Source organism: Panicum hallii, chromosome 3 (assembly GCF_002211085.1).
Source record: "Panicum hallii strain FIL2 chromosome 3, PHallii_v3.1, whole genome shotgun sequence".
NCBI lineage: Eukaryota > Viridiplantae > Streptophyta > Magnoliopsida > Poales > Poaceae > Panicum > Panicum hallii.
In genome coordinates, this window is record NC_038044.1 from 53,063,036 (window position 1) to 53,089,269 (window position 26,234).

Here is a 26,234-nt window from a genome sequence, read left to right on the forward strand (position 1 = left end):
TTATATAAAGAGGGTAGGGGCTTATTTGCGAATTCTATAAACATCCAAGGTACGCTAAAGGATGTCGAGTATAATTGGGTTTACATAATGGAGGGGCTCGGTTTGAAATATTAAAAAGGAGTAGGGTTATTTAGCAAAGAGAAGTAACTAAGGGAGGGGGGGTTCTTTTTGAGGAATACAGGAAAGGGCAGGGGGCTATGGGCAAAATGCCCTCCTCCTTCCTCTCCCCCGTGCAAAACAGAGGAGGGGGAGGCAGGGCGCCGGCGGCGGCCCGATCCGGCCGGCCAGGGCACGGCGGCGGTCCGGGAATGGGGGAAAAGAGAGAGGGGGAGGAGGGAAGTCGATTCCCCCACTCACCACGGGCCGGGGTGGAGTAGGGGGGTGTGCCCACGGTGAGCGGCGGGCGGCGGCAGGGCCACAGGCGGCGGCGGCGCTAGGGACAGGGGGAGAAGGGTAGGGGCGGCGGTGGTGGTTGTGATGGTGGAGTGCGACGTTGGGGGGTATTTATAGGGGGAGAGGCCGGTGAGGCGGAGGGGAATGGGGCGGTGACGGCCGGCGGGCGGTGCGGGGCGCCATCAATGGCGCTCGGCCGCTTGCGGCCGTCGCGACGCGGTGTGGCGGGGAGGGCGCCGAGCTCCGTACGTGGTGCTGTGCCGGTACAGGAGCGGCGCGGGCGGCGAGGCGGGGTGCAACAGCGGCGGGCGACGCGGCGAACGACGGGCGGCGCGGCCGCGTGCGCGTGCAGGGCGGCGTGGCGCGGTCAGGGGCGCAGCGCGTCGCGTGGATGGCGCGGCACGGCGCGGGCCAGAGCGGGGCATGGGCACGGCGCGGCGCACGGCCACGCGGGGCACGCGGGGGCGAGCGCGTGCGCGGCACGGCAGCGCGCGGCGTGTGGCGCTCGGGAGCAGAGAGAAAAGAGGGAGGGGCAGGAAGGAAGGAGGGAGAAAAGAAAAGGGAGGGAAGGAAGAAAAAGGGAAAAGAAAGAAAAGGGAAGAAAAGGAAAAAGGAAAAAGGAAAAGAATTAGGGAAAAAGAGAGAAAAAGAAAAAGAGGGGAGGGGAGAAGTGCCGGCGCCGGTCGCGGCGGTGACCGCGGCCGGTCGGCCACGCGCGCGCGGAATTCACGCGCTGCACGAGGAGCGCCGGCGCTAGTTGCGGAGAGCGGTCGCGCGCAGTCAACGTGACGCGGTGGCGAGAGTCGAGGCGGTGCGCGTGGGGGAAAGCCGGGCGCTGTGCGGCACAGGGCGGGGAATGTGACGGCGTGCGTGTGGCGGTGAGGGTCAGGGTTTTTCGACGGTTAAGTTTTTAGTCATAGTTTAGATTGAAATTTTCAGGGCGTCACAGCAGAGGAATTGACCGATGATGCCACGCTCATCCGAGTCAAGCGGGTGCTGCTGGATGTCAACACGGTGCCCTACGTCCCGGAGCTGTTCTCTGCACAAAATCCTCCAGAGCCGGTAAGGTTTCGACTACTTGGAGAAATCCCTGTTGTTCTGGAACTTCCACTAACTGAGAATCCTCTGCAGGGACGCATGGCATTGTACCGGAGTTATCTGCCACAAGCCGACATCCCCCGACCATACCACCTTCTTCCCAGTGCCGCAGCTGAAACAAAAGGCTCAATCGTCTGACGATCTGCCCTACGGCAAGACAAGTGAAAGCGAGACCCCCTCGACGGAGAAGGCAACTGAAGGGAAGGCGAACAAGAACAACTCCTCCGGATCATCCGTGGAGTTGGTGGAAGCCTTGCCATCAGTCCCTCGGGGTTGTCGGGTGGTGCGCAAGCGTAAAGCAAACATAGTCGAACCCACCAGGTATCGGGCCACCGTCTTGTAGAATTATCAAGTCTTGTGTTTGTTGGATGCTTGCTTTGTTTGTGTTGCAGTCCTTCTTCTTCTCCTCCCGACCCCAAGCGCCAAAAGGTGGTCGGGACCGTATTTTCCAGGGATGATGTTCCAGCAGGTAGTTCTGCAAAAACTGTTGGGACGGACCTGTCGACTACTTCTGCAGCGGTCGTGACCATTACCGTGGCGGGTAACTCGCCGGGACATCCCGTGCCCTCGGCTGGTGTGACCCCGCCACCGGCAATGAGTACCGTGGTTGTAAAACCACAGGCACTGAGATTGAAGAAGTCCGGCATAAAGAAATCCTCTCTGTGAGTGCAGCTCCTTGTTCATAATATATCTTCTGCTCTTTCGACTTGTTTGATGATATTTCTGATTCTGCATTGTTAGGACTTTGTCTGCTTTGGGGTTGGATGAGCCAGAGCCAAACTCGGCTACCCCAGCCCCCGAGCCACCAGTCGGGGAACCTGAAGCGGAAAGCACACAGCTGCAGCCCGGGAACGAGGACGCGACTCTGCCCGACCCACCACCTCCCGAGCCCCAGCAAATCGAATCCAGCGCTAGTGGTGGTGAAAAAGTCGAGGCCACCGATGCCGCTCCTTCGGATGGCATAGGTAAGTGTCTAACCCCTTGCGGCTAGCTGCGTAGATTGCAGGCTTCATGTATTGAACGTGTTTTCGACTTGCAGGTGCCCCACAGCCACCAACTGAAGAGGCTACGGGTACTTCTGGCAGCTCTGGAGCTTTGTTGATGTCTGGGAGAGGATACAAGAACATCATCACCAAAGATCTGTTGGATGATCCTCTCCTCACGGTTGACAACATACGGTATTTCCAGAAGATTTCCAAGGAGATGTACAAGTTTACCCTGGTAAGGCATGACTGCTCTTCTTCCATTATGCTTTGTCGAGTTGTTTTGGCTTCTCAATCATCCCCCTTGTACAGGATGTGGCCGCACACTCTCAAGAAAAATCTGAGAAGCTGAAAGCAGTCGAGAGTGGCCTCCAGGAGCTACAAGCGAAGGATCGACGCATCTCGGAACAACTCCGAAAGAACATCTATCTTCAGAGAGAGCTCGACAAGTTGAAGCAGGAGTGGGCACGAGAAACATGGCTTCTCAAGAACGATCTCCGTAATCTTGAGAAGTCCAACTCCAAGCTCCAAGAACAGCTCAAGGAACAGAAGAAAGCGCATCAAGGCAAGTCCTTTCCTTGCTCGAGTACTTTCTCTAGCAGTTGGTCTTGTGTTCTGAAACATTATCTTCACCGCAGAGGTTAAGAAACTCTTAACTTATAAAGAAGAGTTACTTACTGATATGAAGAATATGCTGTATCGCCGTACAGATGACGTCGAGAAGCTGCAGAAGGTGGTCGCCGATACTGAGCAGCAGTTCGTCGAGTGCCTTCAGCAGATCAAGATGCTAGGCGAAGAGAAGGAACAACGCCAAAAAGACCTGGAGGACCTAAGGGTGGCCGCCCAACAGCTGGTTGAAATGGTGGATCCGTAGGAAGGCGGCGAAGCAGACGGGCGATCCCTACTGGAGCGACTCCGTGGAGCTCCGCAGAAAGTCCTCAGCTTCATCGCCAAGGCCCCCACTACATGTGTTAGCCACGCCTTAAGTCTTGTGAAGTCATTTTGGCCTAAGGCTCGACTAGAGGTACTCGCACAGGGTGCGGCTGCGAACTGCTCTGAAGAGCAGTTCAGCGAGTACCTTCTAGAGGCCTGGCCTGTAGCTAAAAAAATAGTAGAGAGTGTGATACAGGATTAAGATATTGTAAAGACAAGTACTCTTCTCCTTATAATATATCTGTCAGTGATGTCTGTACTTATTATTGCCTTATGATTTCTGGATTGCCATCCATGTTCATAGGCTATCATGCTCGTTAGGAAAAATGCAATCATCATCGCAACGACTATCATGCTTGTAGCAAGTAGTTGATACTACCCCGAGTGCAGCAACTCTGGGAGTAGTCGATATAGCTCCTCAAGTGAGCCCATCAAACAAGTTAGATTGAGTCCGATCGAGCGGATCTAGCCTGTTTGGAAAAACGCGATCATTATCGCGAGGACAGTTATGCTCATGGCAAGAATTCGATATATATGAAACTTGAACATAGCTATAGCCTCCGTATTTTGACAGAAAATTTACATTCTAGATTCTGTGGCACATAGCCTCCAAATTGAATTGGAGGAAAACCGCCTAGGCGCTCGAAGAACAGCTATCACTGCGTGTCTTCTTATGGGTAAACTTTCGCAGGTTCTGAACATTCCAGGAATTTGGGATGTCTTGGCCCTCGAGGTATTGAAGTCGATAAGACCCCAGTCTTGTAATCTACTTGATGACGAACGGTCCGTCCCATCTCAAGTTGAGCTTGTGTAAGCCGGACTCGTCTTGGATGCGGCGTAGGACCAAATCGCCTATACTGAATGACCGTTCTCTGACGTTGCAGTAGTGATATCGTCAGATCCCATGTAGGTATCGTGCTGACTGAACAAGAGTAGTGCAGTGAGCCTCTTCGACAGAGTCAAGCACTAGCTGCCTTGCCTCGTCCGCCTCGCCTTCATTGTACATTTCAACCCTTGGGGATTTCCACATGATGTCAGCCGGTAAGATTGTTTTGGAGCTGTCGACAAGAAAGAACGGTGTCTGTCCTGTGGCTTTGGATGGCTGAGTCCTGAGCCCCAAGATGACATGTGACAACTCGTGTATCCACTTTCCGCCTTTCTTGCTATTTTCATCATAGAGTCTTTTCTTGAGGCCCTCAATTATCATGCCGTTCGACTTGACCATTGGCTCTTGGGTGTGCGACGGAGATGTATTTGACTTCGATGCACGCATTTTCACAGAACTCCAGAACTGGTTAGCTGTAAAATTTGATCCCAGGTCCGTGATGATGGTATTTGGGAAGCCGAAGCGATGCAGAATGTCGGAGATGAAATCAACGACTTTGTCTGGTGTGAGCTTGATTATCGGTTTGTACTCGATCCACTTGGTAAACTTGTCGATTGCCACCAATACGTGGGTGAAACCACCTGGTACCGTTGTAAAGGGCCCAATCATATCAAGGCTCCAACAGGCAAACGGCCAGGATGGCAGTATAGTGATAAGATTGTGGGCTAGGACGTGAGATTGCTTGCCAAAGAATTGGCAATTTTGGCATCTCCGCACCAGTTCCTCAGCATCTGGCACTGCAGTGGGCCACCAAAAACCAGCTCTGTATGCTTTCCCAACTAGCGTTCTTGAAGCTGCGTGGTTGCTGCATACGCCCTCATGTATCTCCCACAGTATGTCATAGCTGTCTTCTCCCGTGACGCATTTCATGAGTACACCTGAATGTGCGCCATGCCGATAGAATTTATTGTCGACTAGAACAAAACCTTTGCTTCTGCGCATGACATGAGCTGCCGCTGCGCTTTTTGTGTCCATCCCCGCTGGTAGTCTTTGGTCCCGGATGAAGTCGATGTAAGTTCCTCTCTAGTGCTCCCCGAGCATCATAACCTCCCGATCAGGCTTCTGAAGGCCAGTATCAGTCGTTATCTGCGGTGAGGACTTGATGGATGGCTGCTTTAGCTCCTGGATGAAAACTCCTGCTGGAACTTGTGCACGGGTGGATCCTAGCTTGGATAGTATATCTGCGCCAACATTGTGCTCCCATATCACGTGATGAACCTCCAGTCCGGAAAATTTATTTTCCAGCTTGCGCACTTCTAGTACGTAGGCATCCATTGTCTCCTTGTTGTAGTCCCACTCTTTGTTGACTTGCTGAACGACCAGAAGTGAATCGCCGTATACAAGTAGTCGCTTGATGCCTAGTGATATCGCCAAATGTAGCCCGTGAAGCAAGGCTTCATTCTCGGCTTCGTGATTGCATACCTCACAAAGGATCTGGAGGACATACTTCAGTTGTTCGCCTTTCGGGGAGATAAATAGGACTCTAGCACCTCCACCATCGAGCTTAAGAGATCCATCAAAATAGATGGTCCAGTGCTCTGGCTTGTCGACTGGAGTTGGAATTTGGTTCTCCCTCCACTCGGCCATGAAATAGACTAGATCTTGAGACTTAATTGCAGTGTGTGGCTTGAAGTCGATTGACAGAGCCCCTAGTTCCACTGCCCACATTGATATACATCCCGTGGCATCCTGATTGTGTAGAATATCCGCCAACAGGAAATCCGTAATCATAGTGATCTTGTACTCGTCGAAGTAATGGCGTAGCTTTCTTGACGTGGTCAGTATTGCATATAGAAGTTTCTGAATTGCCGGATATCGTACCTTAGATTTGGAGAGTACCTCGCTGATGAAGTATACGGGCCTCTGCACTCCAAACGCATGGCTCTCCTTGCTGCGCTTGACAACGATGGCACTGCTGATGACATGAGTTGTCGCCGCAATGTAGAGTAGTAGATCTTCTCCCGGCAGTGGTGCTATGAGGACCGGGGGTGACTGCAGGTGTTGTTTCAAATCCTGCAGGGCCCGCTCAGCCTCTTCCATCCACTAGAACTTGTCTTGGCACTTCAGGAGTTTGAAGAAGGGTAGTCCTCTCTCCCCGAGTCAGGAGATGAACCTGTTCAGGGCTGCCATACATCTTGTTAGTTTCTGCACATCCTTGATTGTGGCTGGAGCCTCCATGTCAGTGATGGCTATGATCTTCACAAGATTGACTTCAATTCCCCAGTTGCTGACGATGAACCGAGCAATTTCCCTGATGGTACTCCAAATACACACTTTGCTGGATTGAGCTTCCACCGAAACTTTCGTAAGCTGTTGAACATTTCTTCCAAGTCTGCAATCAGGTCCTCGGGATTCCTGGTCTTAATGACCATGTCATCCATGTAGGCCTCAACATTCCGATGCAGCTGATCAGCGAAGCACATTTGAATTGCATGTTGATAGGTTGCACCTGCGTTTTTCAACCCGAAGGACATAGTTTTGTAGGCATATGTCCCGAATGGGGTGATAAACGTGGTCTTTATTTGATCTTCCTCCTTGAGCGCGATCTGGTGGTACCCCAAATAGCAGTCAAGGAAACAGAGGAGTACACAACCCGCCGTCGAGTCGACGACTTGATCGATGCACGGTAGCCTGAAGTGGTCCTTTGGGCAATGCTTATTGAGCTCGGTGTAGTCAACGCACATTCTCCATTCATTGTTCTTTTTATTTACAAGAACAGTATTAGCTACCCACTCTGGATGGGTTACTTCTTTAATGAAGCCAGCCGCGAGGAGTTTAGCTATTTCCCGTTTGATTGCCTCTCGTTTGTCTTGAGCAAACCTGCGAAGGCGTTGCTTTTTGGCACAGCTTGTGCGTGTACATTTAGGCTATGCTCGATCAGTTCCTTGGACACCCCTGGCATATCCGCTGGTTTCCACGCGAATATGTCTCGGTTGGCCCGAAGGAAACTAACGAGCGCGATTTCCTATTTCTCACCTAAGCCCGCACCGATGACAGCAGTCTAAGATGAGTCGCCCTCCTGGAGCTGGATCGTCTTGAGGGCCACGTCGTCGGTCGACTGGATGCTCAACTTGTTTGCCTTCCTCGTTGGGATTTCCAGCCCAGCTTGGGAGAGTTGTTGCGCAACCGCGAGTACTTCTCCTGAAGCATCTGGCACACGCGTAGTCGAAGTGTATTGGATGGCCTCCTGGTTGCAGTCATACGACTTCTTCAAGTCGCCTCGGAGAGTGAGTACCCCACTTCGTCCTGGCATCTTGAGAAGTAGATAAACATAGTGCGGCACTGCCATGAATTTGGCCAGTGCCGGCCTGCCTAGTATGGCAAGATACGAAGAGTCGAAGTTGGCAACTTCGAATTTGATGAACTCCGTACGGTAGTTCTCCCTCGTGCCGAAGGTGACTGGAAGGACCACCGTGCCAAGTGGATGCGCTGCGTTGCCTTGGACAATGTCATAGAAGGGAGACTTTCTTGGGATGAGCATGTCCGTTAAGTCCAAGCCCATCTTTCTCAACGTGCTGGCGAAGATGAGGTTGAAACCGCTTCCGCCGTTGATGAGTACTCTGGTGAGCTTGACCTTTGCCACCATTGGGTCCAGGACTAGGGGGAATTTGCTGGGCTCCGAGAAGCTGGTCCACTGATCGTCTCGTGAAAACGAGATGGGGACCTCCGACCACCGGAGTGGTCACGGTACCGCCGGCTCGACGGACATGATTTATTGGAGTAGCAGTTTCTGTTCCCTCCTGGAACTGAACTCTTCGTCACCTCCGAAGATGACGTTGATGGTCTTCGAGGCATCTTGGAACTTCGCGTTGTGCGATTTGTCCCCTTGGTCGTCCTCTTCGGGCTCTTGGTCCGTTGACTTGTTCTTCTTTGCATTGCTGGAATTGCTGAATGTCTTCCGGAGGTGGTAGCAATCGATTGGCACATGATTGGCACCTGGATACCATGGGCATTTCTTCTACAAGAGCTTTTCGAATTTCTCCTGCGTTGTCGTCTTTCTGCCCCACGGGGGATGATCCACAGCCGCGACGAGGTCATCTGGCTTGCGCTTTCAGGATGAACCCGAGTAGTCCCGCTGGTTCTTGTCGGTACGGTTGCCATCTGTGCGCATCGGGTTGTTGTCGTTGCACCTCGGGAACCGCTCACGCATCTTCTCCTCTTGCTCGGACCAATCGTGCATCATGTCATGAAGTCCTGCAACAGTTTTTGGTCTGTTCCGCCCAAAGTCTCTATAGATGCCTGGGTCGGTGAGGCCATTGTAGAAGCAGTCGATGATGTTCTCTTCCGAGATGTTTGCAATGGTGGCTCGTACGTCGAAGAAACTGCGTGTGTATGATCGTAGAAGCTCATTGCGTTGCTGTTTGCACTGGGCGAGGTCATGACGAGTACCTGCAAGGGTGATCGCCCCCTGGAAGTTGTCGATGAAGACTTTCTTGAGCCCCTCCCAGGAGTCGATCGAGGTTTTGTTGAGGCTCTCCAGCCATGTGAGCAGCGCAGGGCCCAAAGACATCGGAAAGTAGACGACCTTGGTGGTGTTGGAGCCACCTGCGACCTCTATGGCGGTGGAGTAACATCGTAGCCATTGCTGAGGAGCTTGTTCGCCGTTGTACTTGGTGATCCCGATTGGTTTGAAGCCCTCAGGGTACTTGTAACTGTTGAACCGTGCTGTGAGCGCTGCAAAAATGATCACTATAGTCGGTACCCTCTGGATCGGCTACGTCACGCTCTCTGCGTCTGGTATCAATTATGGATCGCGCATCGCGTCCATTATTGATTTTCTGGCGCAGATCTTCTTGAGGATTCCGATGGTTGGGATGATTAGGTTGTCGCGGGTTGCCTCCTGGAGGTGGCAGCTGCCTCCCGCCAGTGGCCTGACTTCAACGAGCGTTGTCGTTTTTGTTGCTTCGTTGAGGTCGAGGACGGCCGTCTGCCGTTCGACTGTTAGCCTGGCTGCGGCTTTCGCCCATGTGCTCTGCTCCGATGGCTGACGCCGTGTTTTGTCGATCGAGCTAGATCCATGCTCTCCGCACGTAGTGAAGTGCTTGGCGCAGGTTTGGATCGTTGCTGCGTTCGAGTATGGCTGTTACCCTGGCGATGTTAGCCACGGGGGTTCTGAAGCCCCGCTCGCTCACGACGGTGAATTGGGCATCTAGGTCACGGTGCATAGATCGCATGCGCTCGTTGACCCTCCTTCGCCGGACTGCGCGGGCTCTGTTCCTAGCCCTTCGTGCCTCACGCTTGGTGTCGTTTTCATCGCCGGCGTTGGTTGTGGCCTCATCTTTGGATATCATGTCGAGTGCTTTGTTGGGTGAGATGCCATCGTCCTCGCCCTCCTCTGCCATCAACACTTGAGGTGATATGAGTTCGTCGGAGCTCGCTTCGACTAGCTCGGTCGATTCTTCTACCGTGGTGGCTAAAGGCTTGCCCTCCTGAAAAGGCAAGGGCTCGAGGTGTGCCACGAGTCGGACTTCATCTTCGAGTAGATCGGAGAGTTTTATGCCCTTCCAATGCACGAAATGACCTTCTGTGGTGGAGGTGATTATCAGACCGTCGTCACCAAGGCAACCCGCAGCCCCCCGACGTGCGGTGGCTTCAAGTTTCCCGATTTGGAGTAAAGAGTCCAAATCCTTTTCCAATGCGGAGAGGGACTCGGAATTGTTGGCCTCCTAAGGTTCAGTGGTTGAGTTGCGTGGACCGAGTCGCGATCGGCTATGCAAGTCCTTAGATCGGAGCGAGTCCGATCCGGGCGTGGTTGTTGCAGCATGGGGTGGAGTCGCGTTAAAAATGGACTCCTCCTCGATCTTCCTGGCAGAGCCATGGGTCAACAAGTCGTCGAGATTGTCAACGAACTCATCGAGCTCGCTGTGAAAACTTGCTACGACAGTTTTCGGCTTCATGACGTCGATGATGAATCGACGAAAGTCGCCCGCGCCATCTGCAACGCAGACCCATGAGCCGAAAACGAACGTCGTGCCCTCGGGGAGCACGGCACTGGTGAACTTGAATGATGCCATCGAGCTCGCCGGTGGATCTTCGATGCGCACCCCTACCTGGCGCGCCAGGTGTCTGTGTTTTACCGCCTTTCCCACCGAGTGGTATACCCGAGGTGGTAAGTTGTAGGTAGGGTGATGCCGAGATTAGGAACTTGAAGGTACAAGCAACATAAGGTTTAGACAGGTTCGGCCGCGATGTGCGTAATACCCTACGTCCTGTTTGGTGGTTTGTATTGCCTTGGGTGTTGATGTTGTCGTGAAGGGGTCCCTGCCCGCCCTTATATATCCGGGAGGATAGGGTTACATGAATCCTAGTCCGACACTAGCCTAGGAATCGTACTCGAGTACAACTCGAGTAGCTTCCTTCTGTATCGACCAGTTCAACTTCGCATGCAAGTAGAATACAATACAAATAAGGTAAGGACATGTCCTATCCCCTTTTCCAGTATGAACTACGTTATGTACACAGTACCGTAGTCCCGGGTCTGACACGAACAAATTAGTTACACGCAGATAATAAATTTTATATGAAAAACAAATACATCCACATCACAAGCAAATTATTTTTTTTAGAAATTAGAATATGAACATGTTTTAGAATCAACTTAGAATGCGAACAACTAGTATAGATTATAAAAAATAATTATTTGAAAAATTAGTATCCACGTAAGATTTAGAATGAGAAAGGAAAGAGATAGAAATACAAATAAATAATATAGATCAAAGGATTATAAGAAAAGTTAGAAGGAGAAAATAGAAACGGATAAAAGTAAAGAAAAGGAAAATAAAAAAGTTGGAAGAAAAAATAGAAAAAGAAAAATTAAATATAAAGAAGACAATAAACTAAGAACTAGGAAAAAAGAAAAGAGAAGGAAAGGAATAGAAATAGAAAATAAAATGAAAGGAAAATGAAACGAATGAAGCAAATAATGAGGCATAAAGGAAAAATGAGTAAAAAGAATAAGGAAAGAGATAAAATAGAAAATAAACAAAAAATAATGAATAAAAAAAGTAAGGTAAAAAGAAAACATGCTTTTAATTGGAGAAGGAATAGCTGCACGTAACAGAAAATAAAACGAGAGAAAGAAATAGAAAAGAAAATAAAACAAATGAGAAGGGAAAAAATCGTAGCATGGCAGGATGTGATTCTAGGCCTCAAGCTTTAGTTCTGCGCACGTTGGGAAGCTATGGAGTAATATCTTATCAGTACATATCTCACCCATACACGCGACGGAAGGTGCACTATTGGATCGCGGACTGCAGGTCGAATAACGTAAGCGAACAGCCCTACACGCGGAAGTGCCTTCAGACGATGGATCACAATTTTGCATCATAAGCTGCGTATAGTCGCCTAAACAGAGAGAAGCACGAGAAGATTTCCATCTCTCGCTCCTTTCCCTGGAGGGGCCCAATTGAACAGGCAATTTCCATGTGCGCGTCACAATGTAGAGCCTTCCCAAACTAATCTCCATGGCACCCGACGCGCGCGGGGACGGAGAGCGACCCGATCAAATCACTGGCACGAGGACCGCGAGAACGTTCGGGTCCGTCCGCCGGAAAGCCCCCGGCGCCACCAACCGCATGCCTTCCTCGTTCTCGCCGTGGACCGGGTGGTGGCGCGGCCACGGCCGTCACGGTTCCTTACTCTTTAGCCATACGTGCATGGGCATTCTTAGCCGAGGCATTTTTTTCCCAGCTTGATTAGCGGAGACGGACATTAGGTGAGGTTGAAGAAAGGGAACGGACTTTTTCAGAGTGTGAGCTCTTGCTTCTTCGTTTTGGAGAAGAGACTACTCAATGCTTAATGCTGCAGCCTGCAGAGCGACGTCTACCGGACTTTTACCAGTGGATTCGGCCGAATTTGGCACATTCAGACAAGCCTAATTAGGAGTAATGATGTGGCCAAGCCAAACCCAGAACCTCCCTCCCAGGTTCTGTACTTCTATAACCGCAAACCCACGTAATCCCAATCCTGCCGAAGTTGACCACCCGTCGACGCGTTTACTGGTGATCCTGACACGTGGGCCCGCACCGACGGCCGGGGGCGGGCTGGCCGCGTGCCGAACCGAACCCAACCCCGAGCGGCCGAGACGGAAGAAGCCCATAAAAAACGTGACCGCCCGCCCAGTGCCCACCACCAGGCAGGCAGGCGCCTCTCCCTCCGCCGCCGCGCTCGCGCCCGCTCGCTAACCGCAACAGACCCAAGCAAGAACAAGAACCCCGCGCGCCATGGAGCACTACGAGCGGCTCGGCAAGATCGCCGAGGGCGCGTCGGGGGCCGTCTACAGGGCCCGCGACCGCCGCACGGGCGAGACCGTCGCCGTCAAGCTCCTCCGCGCGGGGGGCGGCAACGGCGACGGCGAGGCCTTCGCCCAGGCGTTCCTCCGCGAGGCGCGCTGCCTCGAGGCCTGCCGCGGCCACCCGTGCCTCGTCGAGCTCCGCGCCGCGCACCTCGAGGGTCCCCCGGCGGCGCCGGGGGCGCGTTCCTCGTCATGGAGTACGCCGGCCGGAGCCTGGCGGAGGTCGTGCGGGAGGACCGCGCCGGGCGGGCGTTCACGGAGGCCGAGGCGCGCCGCGTCGTGCGGCGCCTTCTGGAGGGCGCGGCGGCGATGCACGCCCGCGGCGTCCTGCACCGGGACCTCAAGCCCGACAACGTCCTCCTCGACGCCCGCGGCGGGGTCAAGATCTGCGACTTCGGCCTCTCCCGCGCCGCCGCCGCGGACGACGCACCGCTCACGCCGGGCGTCGCCACGCTGTGGTACCGCGCGCCGGAGCTCATCCTCGGCTCGCGGGACTACGACGCGGGCGTCGACACCTGGGCGATCGGCTGCATCATGGCCGAGCTCCTAGCCGGCGCGCCGCTCTTCCCAGGGAGGTCGGAGATGGACCAGCTCAACCGGGTCTTCGACACGCTGGGGATGCAGGACATGGCGTCCTGGCCGAGCTTCGCGCGGCTGCCGCGCGCCGAGTCGGGCCTCTGCCGCCGCGCCCGCCCGCCCAGCCGGCTCCGGGAGATGTTCCCGGCGCTCTCGGCCGCCGGCTTCGACGTCCTCAGCGGGCTCCTGGCATGCAGGCCGGACCGGCGGCTCGCCGCCGCGGACGCGCTCCGGTGCCCGTGGTTCGCGGACGCCACGGCCGCGCCCGAGGCCGTGCCAGCTGATCAGCTGCGCGCTGCCTCCTGCGCCGCCGCCATCGCTTCCAGTGTCACCGGTGTCGCCGAGGCGATCATAGCGTAGAACACGAGTACACACCACATTCGATTATTTGATTGCTTGTAGATCAAAAACTATAATTCTTTCTTTTGTGAAAGTATACTTTAGGTCAGACACTGATTGCATCTGTTTGATGGCGATCCTGTAACCACGTCCTTGACTGACTGAAGAAATGGGTTAAACGTGAACGAATCTTGTCAAGACATGGTTTTTTTTTCTGTTCCGAATAATGAATCGTTCGATTGTCGTCATCTTTCGTGTTTGGTGAAAAGGGGCAGCAAGATTCTAGAAATGCCATAGAAGATGCAACTGGTTGGTGAATAGTTGTGCTTTGAAGCAACAACGGCATGCTTCTTGGGGAAACAAAGCAGCGATGAGCCAACGACAGTCGTTGTGGTTGTGCAGAGCAATTCAGCAAACAAGGTAGGTGAAGGTAGAGCTAGAGAGTACTTCAATCCATGTATTTGATGTCGAGTTCTATGATCACTGCCTTTGCCAAAACAAAAAGGTCTTGGTTTGATCAGACCTTGTCTTCTGAGGTTCTGATCCCTTTGCTGTGGATAACAGATGTGTGGCAAACGGCCTCCAGATAGTCAGGGATGCCAAGACACAAGGTGTCCCTGCTTTAAGGTCCCTGGGCAAACCAGCCTCGCCCATTTACAAACAAAAGCATCTTATTCCCTGAATGCGATTATCGAGGGACCACGTGCGATTACAACTGAGTCCTTGACTGTAAAGATAAGCAGAACAGTAAAAAAGGGAAGAACAGGTAACAACTGACAGCACATGTCAACCAAATCTGGGCATCAATAACCAACAAAGATTCTCCTCGTCCACGATTCGTCCACGAGAAAAGGAGATTTCTGGATTCCCTCCGGATAAACTTACACAATACAATCAAGAATAGTGAATAAATAAAAATGAAAGAAAAATCACGCCATCATGGAATGAAGAAACTGCCGATGGGTATTTGCAAATACTCCATCAAGTACTTTGACGATAACGACTTGCGGAAGGCCAAATTGACATCAAATTTCAAGCTCAAGCTGGAGCAATGATCTGATGTATGGGTGATGCTTGTTCCCAGCTATCGTATTTACGGTGAAGCAAGGCCAAGATGAACCCAGATGTACTGCAGCATATTCTTGCAGCCACTTATTTCCTTGTCAACCCCGGAGTCCAACTCCAGGTCGTAGCACCAGGCGCCATCCTTATCTCCACAGGTGTCATGGTCCCTCATGAAGTTATGAACTGACTTGTTAGAGGTGGGATGTTGCATCTCCTTTTGCGCTGGCACGAAGAAGAGGCGACCCCCAGAGGCAGTGAGCTTTGCTGCGATTATCTGAGGGCGCCCATAGAACTTGGGAAGGTAGACCTTATTTGCCTTGACTTTTGGAGGCCTAGCCATTGATAGTGATGCCAGTGTTCCCGTGAAGATTGCTCTGCCACCCAGTGAGTCCATCCTTTCCCAGGTCATCTCCTTCTCTTTGAGCTTCAGCACATGGATGGTTGTGCCATTCCTGCCCGTCAAGACTGCAAGCAGCTCCTGACTGGACTCCACCAGGTAGCAGTTCTTGTGTGGGAACTCAGGACCAAAGCTGACGGGTTTGCGAAGAACACTCCAATTGATTCTCTTGGGATCATACACTCCTAAACTTCCTCCTTCGGCAAGGCAGTACCACAGCCCCTTGTGCAGTACTGGGCTGCAGCAAGACATTGTGAACTCCCTTGCTACGTCTACTACGTTGTCTTCTCCGTCCTCCATCTCCTCCTCCTCGACCTTTTTCTCCTCCAACTCTAACCGCAACTCCATATTCTCTTCTTCCTCCTCTTCATCATCATCTTCCTCGCATTGTCGGTGTCAGATTCTGAGTTGGAGTTGGAGTCCGAGTCCGAGTCCGAGTCTGAGTCCAAGTCTGATCCTGAGCCCGAGCCCGAGCTTGAGTCGTAGTTGTAGTCAGAGCCCGAGTTGGAGTCGGAGTTGGAGCCCGAGTCGGAGTCAGAGTCGGAGTCGGAGTCGGAGTCATCAGAGCTGTCATCTTCATCCGATGAATCACCAAAATACTTCCATCTTTCACCATTCCAGCTCTGAACTTTTGCAGTGTACGTACTAGAAGCATAAATGCCAAATATGCCACATTGCTCCGGATGCCCAGTCCCATCTTCATTGGATGTCCAGAAGTATCCATCATCGTATTTTGACTCAGTAGTCTCGAATGCAGAGCCATCCAAGAGACTACCAAACATGACAGTCTTGTCTGGCCTCCTCAAAATAATCCATCCATTCACAGCTGCTGAGAATATTCTGCTTTACAGGAGCTCTTAGAGGGGTACGGACAATAAACATCTTGTTAAGGTAGGGACTATAGCAATGAATCAGGCCAGAGTCCGAGATGGTGTTGCTGATAAGAATGGGGGTGGAATCAGCTGGATAGACAGGGAATGCACAAGAATTCCAGTGCTTGCAAACTGCTCTAAAGTGAGGAACATCCATGGGGCAGAGTCGATGACATATCATGGAGACCAGTTCTGGAAACAATTGCGACCAAGGAGGTTTCTGGTTATTTTCCTCTTCATCAGTGCTCGCCATAGCCTTCTTGTCCGTTTCACAATGAATTATCAATCCTGCATGTATGGTTGGAGACAGAGTGAGTCATGACTCAGGGGAATTAAGCCTGATGTTGATGAGATTTAGTGCCACAGGCTAATTTTCAGAATAGTGAACGCAGGCAGGAGTAGAGGGCCATTATAATACATAAACACTATTGCACTTGACAATGGATGCAGAGAACAAGGCATTGTGCTAGGTTCTTATAGGAGTAGCAGCATTGCCCTAATCTGTAAGAAAAATCACAACTAACCAGTATTGATTTAAAATAAGTAAAGTTGTGATATGCAAATTGCAGGAACCCAAATAGCCAGCATCAATTTATAAAGACCAGAAGAACTATATACGAATCTCACGTGGAGTGATGCAAATTTGAAGCGGCAATATCAACCAGGTATTTGATCTATCTATTCCTTCCAGACAACAAGAAGAACAGTACACAGATACTACCACTTCGCAATCAACAACAATCTTACCAGTAGGAATCAATCCGCAGAACCTGCAGAACCCGTGCAGTCCTATGCACGGATCTAGACGAGAGGATCACCAGATTCAACCAAGGAATTAAGAATCCCAGGGCATGATTCCACGCGGTCCTGAACTTTTGAAGTCTAATTGGTTTACCAGAATATTATTCCAAAGACGACGTGAATAAACGTGGTAATGTTGGAGAACAGCCGGGCCCTAGGCTTTTTTATATATGCCCCCAACCTCACGCAACCAATCCCGACTCCCGAGTTGATCTAGACCAAAAAACACTCGGACTCCAACAAGTTTCCGACATTAAGAACCGATTCCAACTGCTCTAATTCTATTCAGATTCTGCATCACGTGCGGTTCACGGGCACACGAATGACGGATCGGTTTGCATCCTTTCTCAGTAGAAAGCGTGTACAAAAAAGAATAGAGAGATTGCGCCCGAGCCAGGCATTTCATCGAGCACCTAACGTACGCACCTGCACAAGTACGGCAACTTCCCCAACGTGCAGAAGCTGCCGCCGCCCCCGGCGCCGTCTACCATCTCGCAGAGTCCCGAGGCTCGGCCGGTACCCCGCGTCCGCCTCTCCACTGCCGCACTCGCGCGGACTCGAGCTGCCGTCATGGCAACCGACACGGCGTTGCCGGTTGCCCTGCCGGCTGCCGCGCGTGCAACGAGGAGTCAGGAGAGCAGGATGGACTCGCTGGGCGGAGGTGGTGCCCGGTCGCTCGCATGCTCGGCGCGTGCCCATGGGCTAAATTTTTCTCTCTTTTTTTTTATGGTGCTAGGCCCAATACCGGGGGATGCCTTTTTTCTTTTGAGATGAACGGGGATGCCTTTTAGGCAATGGAAATAACGTTCGTGAGCATCTCAACATGTAGAACGAGAGCATCTCCAGCCGTGGCTAATTTTGTGAACACTGCATCACTGTACTCTCTATGGCTCGGCGTGTTTCTTTATGAATCGAAGCCTTTATTTGATCTCTTCATTCATAATGGAAATGACGAGGGTGCTTGGGCACTCTTTTTTCTCTTCCTTGTAATTCTTTCTCCTTTGTTCCTTGTTTCTTTATGGGCTTTACGGGAAGAGAAGACTTGAGGCCACAGCGCCACCCCATCAAAGCATCTAACGGCTGGAATTTCGGTTGGTACATCACCACCTCCTTATTTCACGAAGTTGAACGAAAAATCTGCATAATCACCCTAGTTTGGCGTCGATCTCGCGGAGTGCATGGTCAGTCCGAGTCCGAACCGAAAATGCAACGTGGCATAATGCCATTGCTTCTGTTTGTTGTTGACCTTTTCGAGTTCGAGTCGGCAACCCCAACTGCAGCTTACAAATTCCAAGCAAGCGCGAGAGAACAATTCGTCGCGTCCTCCTCCCGGCGGCGCGCGCATCTGCTGCTGCCCTAGGCGACTCGGCCTCCGCCTCCGGCCGCACTGCACTCGCCGCTGCCATGGCGTGCAAGACGCAACGAGCCCAGGCCGCCGGCGCCACTGCCGCCGCGGAGCGCAAGAAGCGTAGAGAGATGGCGCGTGCCGCGGCGGCGGCAGCGTCTCCCCGCGCCCCGCTCGCCGTCAAAACGAGCACCACCAGCCGCTACGAGAAGATGGAGGCGGTCGGCGCGGGCGCCTTCGGCGTCGTGTACCGCGCGCGGGACCGCCGCACCGGCGAGATCGTGGCGATGAAGTGCCTGAACGCGGACGACTTCGACGACGGCCCCCTCGGCTCCATGTTCGCGGACGAGGTCGGCGCGCTCGAGGCCTGCCGCGGCGTCCCGTGCGTCGTGCAGCTGCGTGACTCCTGCCGCCGCGACCCGGCCACCGGCGAGGCCTTCATCGTCATGGAGTTCGTCGGGCCGGCGCTCAGGGACGCCGCGAGGGGCGGCCGGAGCGGCGGCGTGCGGCGGCACAGCGAGGGCGAGGCGCGCCGGATCGCGCGGCAGCTCCTCGCCGGCGCCGCGGGCATGCACGCTGCCGGCCTCATGCACCGGGACCTGAAGCCGGACAACGTCCTCGTCGACGCCCGCGGCGGCCTCAAGATCTGCGACCTCGGGAGGTCGCGCGCCACGGCCGACGGCCCGCCGTACTCGAACCCCGTCGTGGCGCGGAACTACCGCGCGCCGGAGCTCCTCCTCGGGCGCACCGACTACGACGCGGGGATCGACGCGTGGGCGATCGGCTGCATCGTGGCCGAGCTCCTCGCCGGGAACCTCCTCTTCTACGGCGACTCGAACAAGGAGCATCTCAGCGAGGTGCTCAACGTTCTTGGCACGAACGACATCAGGGAGTGGAGCCGCTGCCCCGACCGCCTGCCGAGCGGCTGCGGACCGACAAGCTTTCTGCCCGACCTGTTCCCAAGCAGTCCCGAGCTGGCCATGGCGATCGGCCGGCCGTCGCTGTCAGAGGCGGGGTTCGAAGTCCTGAGCGGGCTCCTGAGGTGCAACCCGGAGAAGCGGATGACGGCGGCACACGCGCTCAAGCACCGGTGGTTTGAGGAAGCTTGAGGGGGCGTGCACGAGGCGGCAGTGGCGGAGGACGGATAGGAATTTAGCTAGGTATGGCACAGTTTGATTGATGAATCCAATGGCTGCAGTATAGCACTTATGGTAATGCCAAAATAATTCATACCAACGTTGAGCATGTATTGTCAGCAAAATCTGAGGTATGGCGGCCATACCTTGCCCTACGGGGCCCTCCGCCACTGCGAGGCGGCGTAGGGTTGTCCAAAGTGCAGAGCTAGTGAACGCCCAGAGCGGCAAATACATGGGGCCAAACTGTTGTTTGTTCATGTTGTACATAAGAAAGATCTGTAGCAATAGTAATTTTGGTGTTTCTATATCCCGAACATGGTCTCTTTGAGCATCTAGCTTCTAACATTCATGTTGCATGGATGTAGTATGTTTTAAGGGCAATGCAATACAGCAGGCAAAGGCAACTGATTTTTCTTCTTCACGTTTGGATGCTTTCACATATTTATATGCTATATCTGCACGTGTCGGGTTGTTGAGAGCCCCTTTGGTTAGGCAGTTAGGCTTATACAACAGCTTATCACCGGCTTCTGGTGGAGGATTTCCAAAACGGCCTCACGGGTGAAGCATATAGGGTTCAAAATTTCAGCAAAATTTTACAAATTTCATGTCTTTTGTTAATGAACAAAAAATAAAAAAATTATCAAATTTTTGTTAAATTTGGATTTTTGTGCTAACAACTTGTAACTTAGTGGTTCATGATATTACTTGCAAGAGAGGTGCTGTAACCTACATTGGACAAAGGATCCACGCAGTCATGGAAATAATAAAAAAGGTAAAACACACACTCTTTGGGCTCAAACCAGGCACCTCTCATCAGCCTCATGGCGGCAAACCATTGAGCCATAAGATGGTTTCTAAATACTGGATGTATAGAACTTTTAATAGATTGTGTAGATATTTAAAATTTCCAAAGTTAACTAAACATTTGACTGAATTTCTTTCACAAATTTCACGAAATTTGCAAATTTGAATAATTTCATCGGTGACAAAAAAATTGAAAATTGAAATAGGAAACCCTGGTGAAGCCTACCCGAAATAGGTCATCAATTCGCATCGGCGAGTAAGATAGCAAAAGAAGTGGCTCCTCCCTCACATATACCCGCAGATAGCCATACACAATTGCCGGTGAGGCAAAAGTTACTCCCAAAATTACCCCCGCGCCCGCCTACCTTGATCTTGCATCGCTTCGTCTACTAGCGCCACTTGAGCTTCTCTCCTCTCTCACCAAAGCAGGATGCGACACTATGGATGAATCCCCAGCGGCGGCCGTTGACGAGCAGAAGTTGGGAAGGAAGGAGGTTGCTAGCTTGGAAACCGGGTGGATCCACTGGATTTGCTGGCGGCGCACCTAATCCAGCCATTGGATGGGGCAGCGCCGCGCATCGTGTTAGAGCGATGGCATTTGTCTATAGGAGTAGCGGTAGTGGCTGGCTTGGGCATGGCTTACCACCACACCGTTGAATTGAGCTTGCTCAACCTTCGTCCTGCTTTTGCTATCGCAATCGTGGATCTGTGGCCCAACAGCGCCCCGCCTCGGCTGGCAGTGTGGCGATGGCTTTGCATGCTGGCTTCCCCACCTCGGTCGCGACTGCAGCCACGTAGTCCGGAAGCCCTGCCACGCCTCTTGTGTTGACTCCATTGTGTTGTTGCCCGGAGGTATGGCCATGGCAGGCCCTGGCTGATGGCCAAGTTGGCTTTCATGCTGACCCAATGCATTTTGGCGTGCTCACCATGGTTCTGAAACAAAACTACCGTGCTTGCTAGTTGCCTCGTTACCGAATTACCCAAAATGGAGAAGCAAATAATCATTTTTGTGGCCACCATGTGTTTTGATAGCTACATTCGTGAGAACAATGCACTGGATAAAGATTTTGCATGTGCCATCGAAGTGCCAATCTTGTGCTCACTACACCTTAAAGATATGCAAAATACCTTTCTTCCCATAATGTATCGGATACATCAACTTCACAATTTAATGATCGGATAATGGATAAATCCCACGACGACCTTGCAAGAGCAACCTTGCATGTGAGGATTATTGCTTCTTTTGTAAATTAATCATTACTCTAGTATATAACAAGCACTAACTAGTTGCTAATCTATAGTTTCAATTCGTTAGTGTTTCCATTTCGTATGAGATCACATTATAAATTAAGGTCAAACTTGTATGGTACATTAGACATTTGAAAAAATAGAAGTGATTCTGCTATGCGTTTTCCCAAATGACTTCAACACTACTATAAAAAGACTGCTTCACCGAGGGAGCCGAAGCTAGAGCCATTCGGTAACTCTAGGAGTCCTCCTAAATAGGCCCTTATTTTAGACTTTGGGGTTGTATGAAAAGTTAATACACTAAGGCCGTCTTGCACGGTTGTGCGTCAGCATGCAACATTGGGGGTAGAACCTGTGATAAGACCGAGGGCATTATCAGAAATAGAAATACTCCATTCTTAGAGTAACGAATACTTTGATATCATATAGGATGTAATTCAGTTAAGAATAATAATTCTTTTCTATGTAAGAGTTGTCATCTTTGTCATAAGTATACTATTTTTCTTATCTTGTTCATGTTGATGGAAGCATCTTCATCCTCATCACAGTCATAACAATTTATTTGACTCGCCTCGCCATCTAATATAATCCTATTTCAAGATAACAAGGACGATGTTTGGGTTATCAAACACAATCTCAATCACAGCGACAGGCGAACCCACAAAGGCATGAAAAATCCAGGAGCTGCAAACGGAAAATTTGACCTCCATTTTCAAAATATTCAGCAAACATAGTTTGACAACTAAATAGCGGTACGTTGGGATTACCTTTTGGACCTCCTCGAGCGTCGGGGATTCCCGCCGCGCTGGGGGGATTGGACTGCGGCAAACCTCACATCTTCTACGTCCAGGATCCTACTAAATGGGATACCCTCCGAGGCCATACAACATGGCCGTGAACTGCGCCAAGGGGACAAGCTTTCACCCCTACTGTTCATCCTGGCAATCGACCCCCTCCACCGCTTACTCTTGAGAGCAACCGACATGGGTCTATTAAGCGAATTGGGGGGGCGCATGATGCGATTCAGAGTCTCCATGTATGCAGATGATGCGGCCATCTCTTCATCAAACCCACGACAAAGGACATCCACTATCTCAAACAAATACTGCAGTTGTTTGGAGAAACGACAGGACTGACAACAAACCTCCAGAAAACAAGCGTCACCCCAGTTAGCTGCAGCAACATTGACCTAGATGATGTGCTGGCAGACCTACCCATGACAAGAGCGACATTCTCCATAAAATACCGTGGTCTACCACTCTCAATCAGGCGCCTCAAGAAAATTGACTTCATGCCACTGCTAGAGAAGTCTGCGGGAAGGATGTCGGGCTGGCACGGCAGACATCTCACCCAGGCGGGCCGCGCATGCCTCACTAAGGCAGTCCTTTCCTCACAGCCGGTGTACCTCCTTACACATCAGGACGGCAAAGGCAATCCTGGAGGATCTCGACAAATTGAGGAAGCGCTTTCTCTGGGCAGGGGATGCAGCTCTCACGGGGGCAAATGCAAGGTCAACTGGACCCGAACCTGTCTGCCAAAAGAGAACGGTGTCCTGGGCGTACTCAATCTGGAACGCTTTGCAAGGGCGCTTCGGCTTCGATGGCTATGGCACGAGTGGGCCTCACCACAAAAAGCTTGGGTTGGGACAGAAATCCCATGTGACGACACGGACAGGCTCCTATTTGCGGCCTGCACGCAAATCACAATTGGCAACGGAAAGAAGACAAGCTTCTGGAACTCAGGACGGATAAACGGCTGCCGGCCAAAGGACTTAGCACCAAACCTCTTCGGCATATCTAAGTTCAAAAGGAGAACAGTAGCAGAAGCTCTAGCGGGAGGCGCGTGGATCAGGGACATACGACTCAGCAATTGTCTAACCACTACCCACCTTCTGGAGTACGTTAAGCTCTGGGAGCATTTGCAGAATGTCTGTTAGTGTAAATCCTGATGCGTGTGTGTGTGTTAGTGGTCAGTAAGCCGGCCTGCATGTTAGGAGCTGAGCGAGTCTGTAGGGAGCTCAGTGCATGGCGGCATGCAGAGCGCGTCTTTAGGAGCTGCACGGCATGGTGCTGGTCGTGGGATGGCATGATCAAGAGAGCGGCAAGCCGTGCTTGTAGGGAGTCAGTTTGAGTCTTTGTATTCCTTTATATTCAGCAATTCATAGAAGAAAACGCTGCCAGTTTTGCAGCACAAAAATTTCTTTGTTTGTTGTTTCTGTCCCAAAGCTTGTGAACTTTGAGCGCAGTTGTTCGGTGATCTCCGGCGACGGTGAGCTCGCCGGAATTCCAACAATGTCCAGTTACTACCTGACCAAGAAGATCAAATCCGCTGGAAATTCACGACTACAGGAACATACACAGCTGCATCGGCTTACAAAGCACAGTTTGTAGGATGCACTAAGGCTGCGCATGCGGACGGACTCTGGAAGGCATGGGCACCGCCAAAATGCAAATTTTTCGTCTGGCTCATCACCCAAAACCGTGTCTGGACTTTGGACAGACTGTCCCGGAGGGGGTGGCCGCACTCGCCATCGTGCTCTCTCTGCTGTGGAGTCAGGGAATCGGCACACCACCTGCTATTGGAATGCAGATACAAAAGAAGGATCTGGCAACTTGCTGCGGAATGGGTCGCCTATCCAGAACTTAATCCGAACGAATGGAGACCGAGCGATGGTGCGCTTACCTCGTGGATAAACATCGTTATCACGCCAGGAGTGCCGAAGAAGGCCGTGCGGAGCCTCGCCATGCTGATCATCTGGGAGGTCTGGAAGGAGCGGAACGCCAGAGTTTTCAATCGACAAGAAACCTCAGCAACCTTGCTAATGGAGAAAATCAAAGCGGAGGCCGGCACTTGGATAACAGCAGGAGCTAAGGACTTGGCGTCTGTAATTTCGAGGCTGTAATTTTCCTTATTACCCGTAGCCGGCTGTACTCTTCTTCTATATCATTGAAATAGGCACAATCTCGTGCCCGTTCGTCCAAAAAAAAAAGAACTCACATGGACAACAACATGCAGACTCTAGTCAACAACACACTCCATTATTACACATTTTCAGACACTTGAACATTGTCGCGGTTGTATATTTTTCGACAGCACAGGCACAAATAGACATTACTAATTAACACGCAACACATGCCTCTAGGATCAATCCATCCGGTGAAGCACACAAGGGGGGCTAGTTCCTGCAGTTGCTGTTGCAGCCGTTGGTGCAAGCGCTCGAGCACTGCTGGAGGACAGAGGACTGGCAGCTTGTGTATGCACTGTCAGCCGTGTTACTGCAGACGCTGCAGCTGCACATACCAAAACAGTTGCATGCGCTGCAGGAGCTGCTGCAGCCGCTGTAGCAGCCTAGCAGGAGCGCGTGCACTGCTGCATCACTGAGTTCCTCACGTTACCACAAGAGCTGGTAACGGCGTTGTTGCACACCGACCTACACTGCGAAGCACAGTAATCGCTGCAATATGCTGCTGTCGCTGGCTTCCCTAGCAAGGATGGGATCAAGATCAACACAATGCAGGTGGCAAATGCGCCCCCCTTATGAGTGGCAGCAGCTAAAGCCATTGTATTGTATGAGGCTTTCGTGGATTATGGAGAAAAGGCTAGCTGGCTTGAGAGATGTGAACGAAGCTGGTGAACTGTGCATGCTTGATGGAGCATCCTGTCCTATTTATAGGCAGAACCCATGGACCATACAATAGATCCCTAGCAATCTACCAGAACAGTGTAGATAGGGGACACCTATATATGTGGAAAATTGACCATTTTACAAGTTGACAATTGGAAATAATGTAAGTATGTAACTTGTATTGTGTTAACGTTGATACCAAGATGAGTGTACAATACTAGTCTCTTGTTCCATTAATCATCAACACGAATCAGTTGACTTAAGTAAAAATTGAGAATGATGACGTCACAAGTGATGAGTGTATAAGTTACTCTCTCTTTCACCAACCGTCACGTACAAATTTGACATATAAATAAAAGTTTATCATGATCAAATATGGTGCAAGATGAGAGTTGACATACAAAATGACTTGTATGCAGTAAACCAAATAGATGTGCACTTTATCGTAAAGTTCGCTTGGACCAGCCATGGGTTAATTTGGGTGCAAGCAGGTGCTAATAGAACAGCTGATGGAACAGAAAACTCTGAATCACTTGATTGCTGATGAACTTTTGATGGAATGATATCAGGGAACGACTTCCACTGCAACATGGAAAGGTAATAGTAGGAACATCTGAAATTAACTCCCGCCACACTAAAGACATTGACTAAAATGCCTCTTTGTTACCGAATTCTAGGATAAAAGATTCGCACCGCAAACTTTGCATCATGTTTTACAAAACATCCATGGATAGTCTTGACATAGCTAAAAGAGAGTGCTGTAAGCCTGGAACACTCAAAATGTGGTATTGCAACATTCAAAAATCATAAGCAAAACATCAAAACAACAATTGGGCATAAAAAAGATAACATCAGAAAAACAGTTTTTTGCAACATTAATAGAAATGCTATGCAACATCTCTGATTTTCTTTTCGAAGGAAATCAATGCACCATGCCCTTGATGTATTACTTTAACTTACAGCAGCGCAATACTATATGGTGAACATAATATATATTGAACAAAGATATCTGCCCAAAAATCTATGACATTGGATTGGCAAAATTTTTGGATGACAAAGGAGAGCATTATCTCTATTAATGGTGCAAGGGGAACCATCGGCTATGTTAGCTCTTGAGGTTTTCTCACCACAATTTGGGCAAATAAGTAGCAAGTTTGATTTCTTTAGTTTCGAGATGATGATGCTTGAGAGGGTCGGAGCAAGGGAGAACAGCAATAAGAATTTGGAGATCAGTAGCAAATATTTTCCTCAATGGATTTACGAGCATCTAGGTGGAATTCTGTCTCAATGGGTTCTTGTGAAGTTGAGAACAAGCTGACGACTACTGCTCTTTAAATTAACCTGCAACTGATGAAGTGAAAGATAGATAAATATTAGGTGTGGTTGAAATAAATATCATTATTACCTGCAGCTTATGTCACAGGAAACGTACAGCACCGT

General features: G+C 51.1%; 2 protein-coding genes and 1 pseudogene across 2 annotated transcripts; 2 read left to right on the plus strand and 1 right to left on the minus strand.

Moving 5' to 3' along the window:
- Positions 1-12,419: 12,419 nt before the first annotated feature.
- LOC112886930 (putative cyclin-dependent kinase F-2) lies at positions 12,420-13,699 on the plus strand. The gene is given in 2 exon segments (XM_025952968.1): positions 12,420-12,743; positions 12,746-13,699. Coding segments are annotated over 2 exon segments (1,005 nt in total). The 5' UTR covers positions 12,420-12,515; the 3' UTR covers positions 13,523-13,699.
- A 636-nt stretch (positions 13,700-14,335) lies between these two features.
- Positions 14,336-17,291, minus strand: LOC112887151 (annotated as a pseudogene).
- Positions 17,292-18,040: 749 nt separating this feature from the next.
- LOC112885470 (putative cyclin-dependent kinase F-2) lies at positions 18,041-19,090 on the plus strand. The gene has a single exon (XM_025951085.1). The coding sequence runs from the start codon at positions 18,041-18,043 to the stop codon at positions 19,088-19,090; it is 1,050 nt and encodes a 349-aa protein (XP_025806870.1).
- The last annotated feature ends 7,144 nt before the right edge of the window (positions 19,091-26,234 follow it).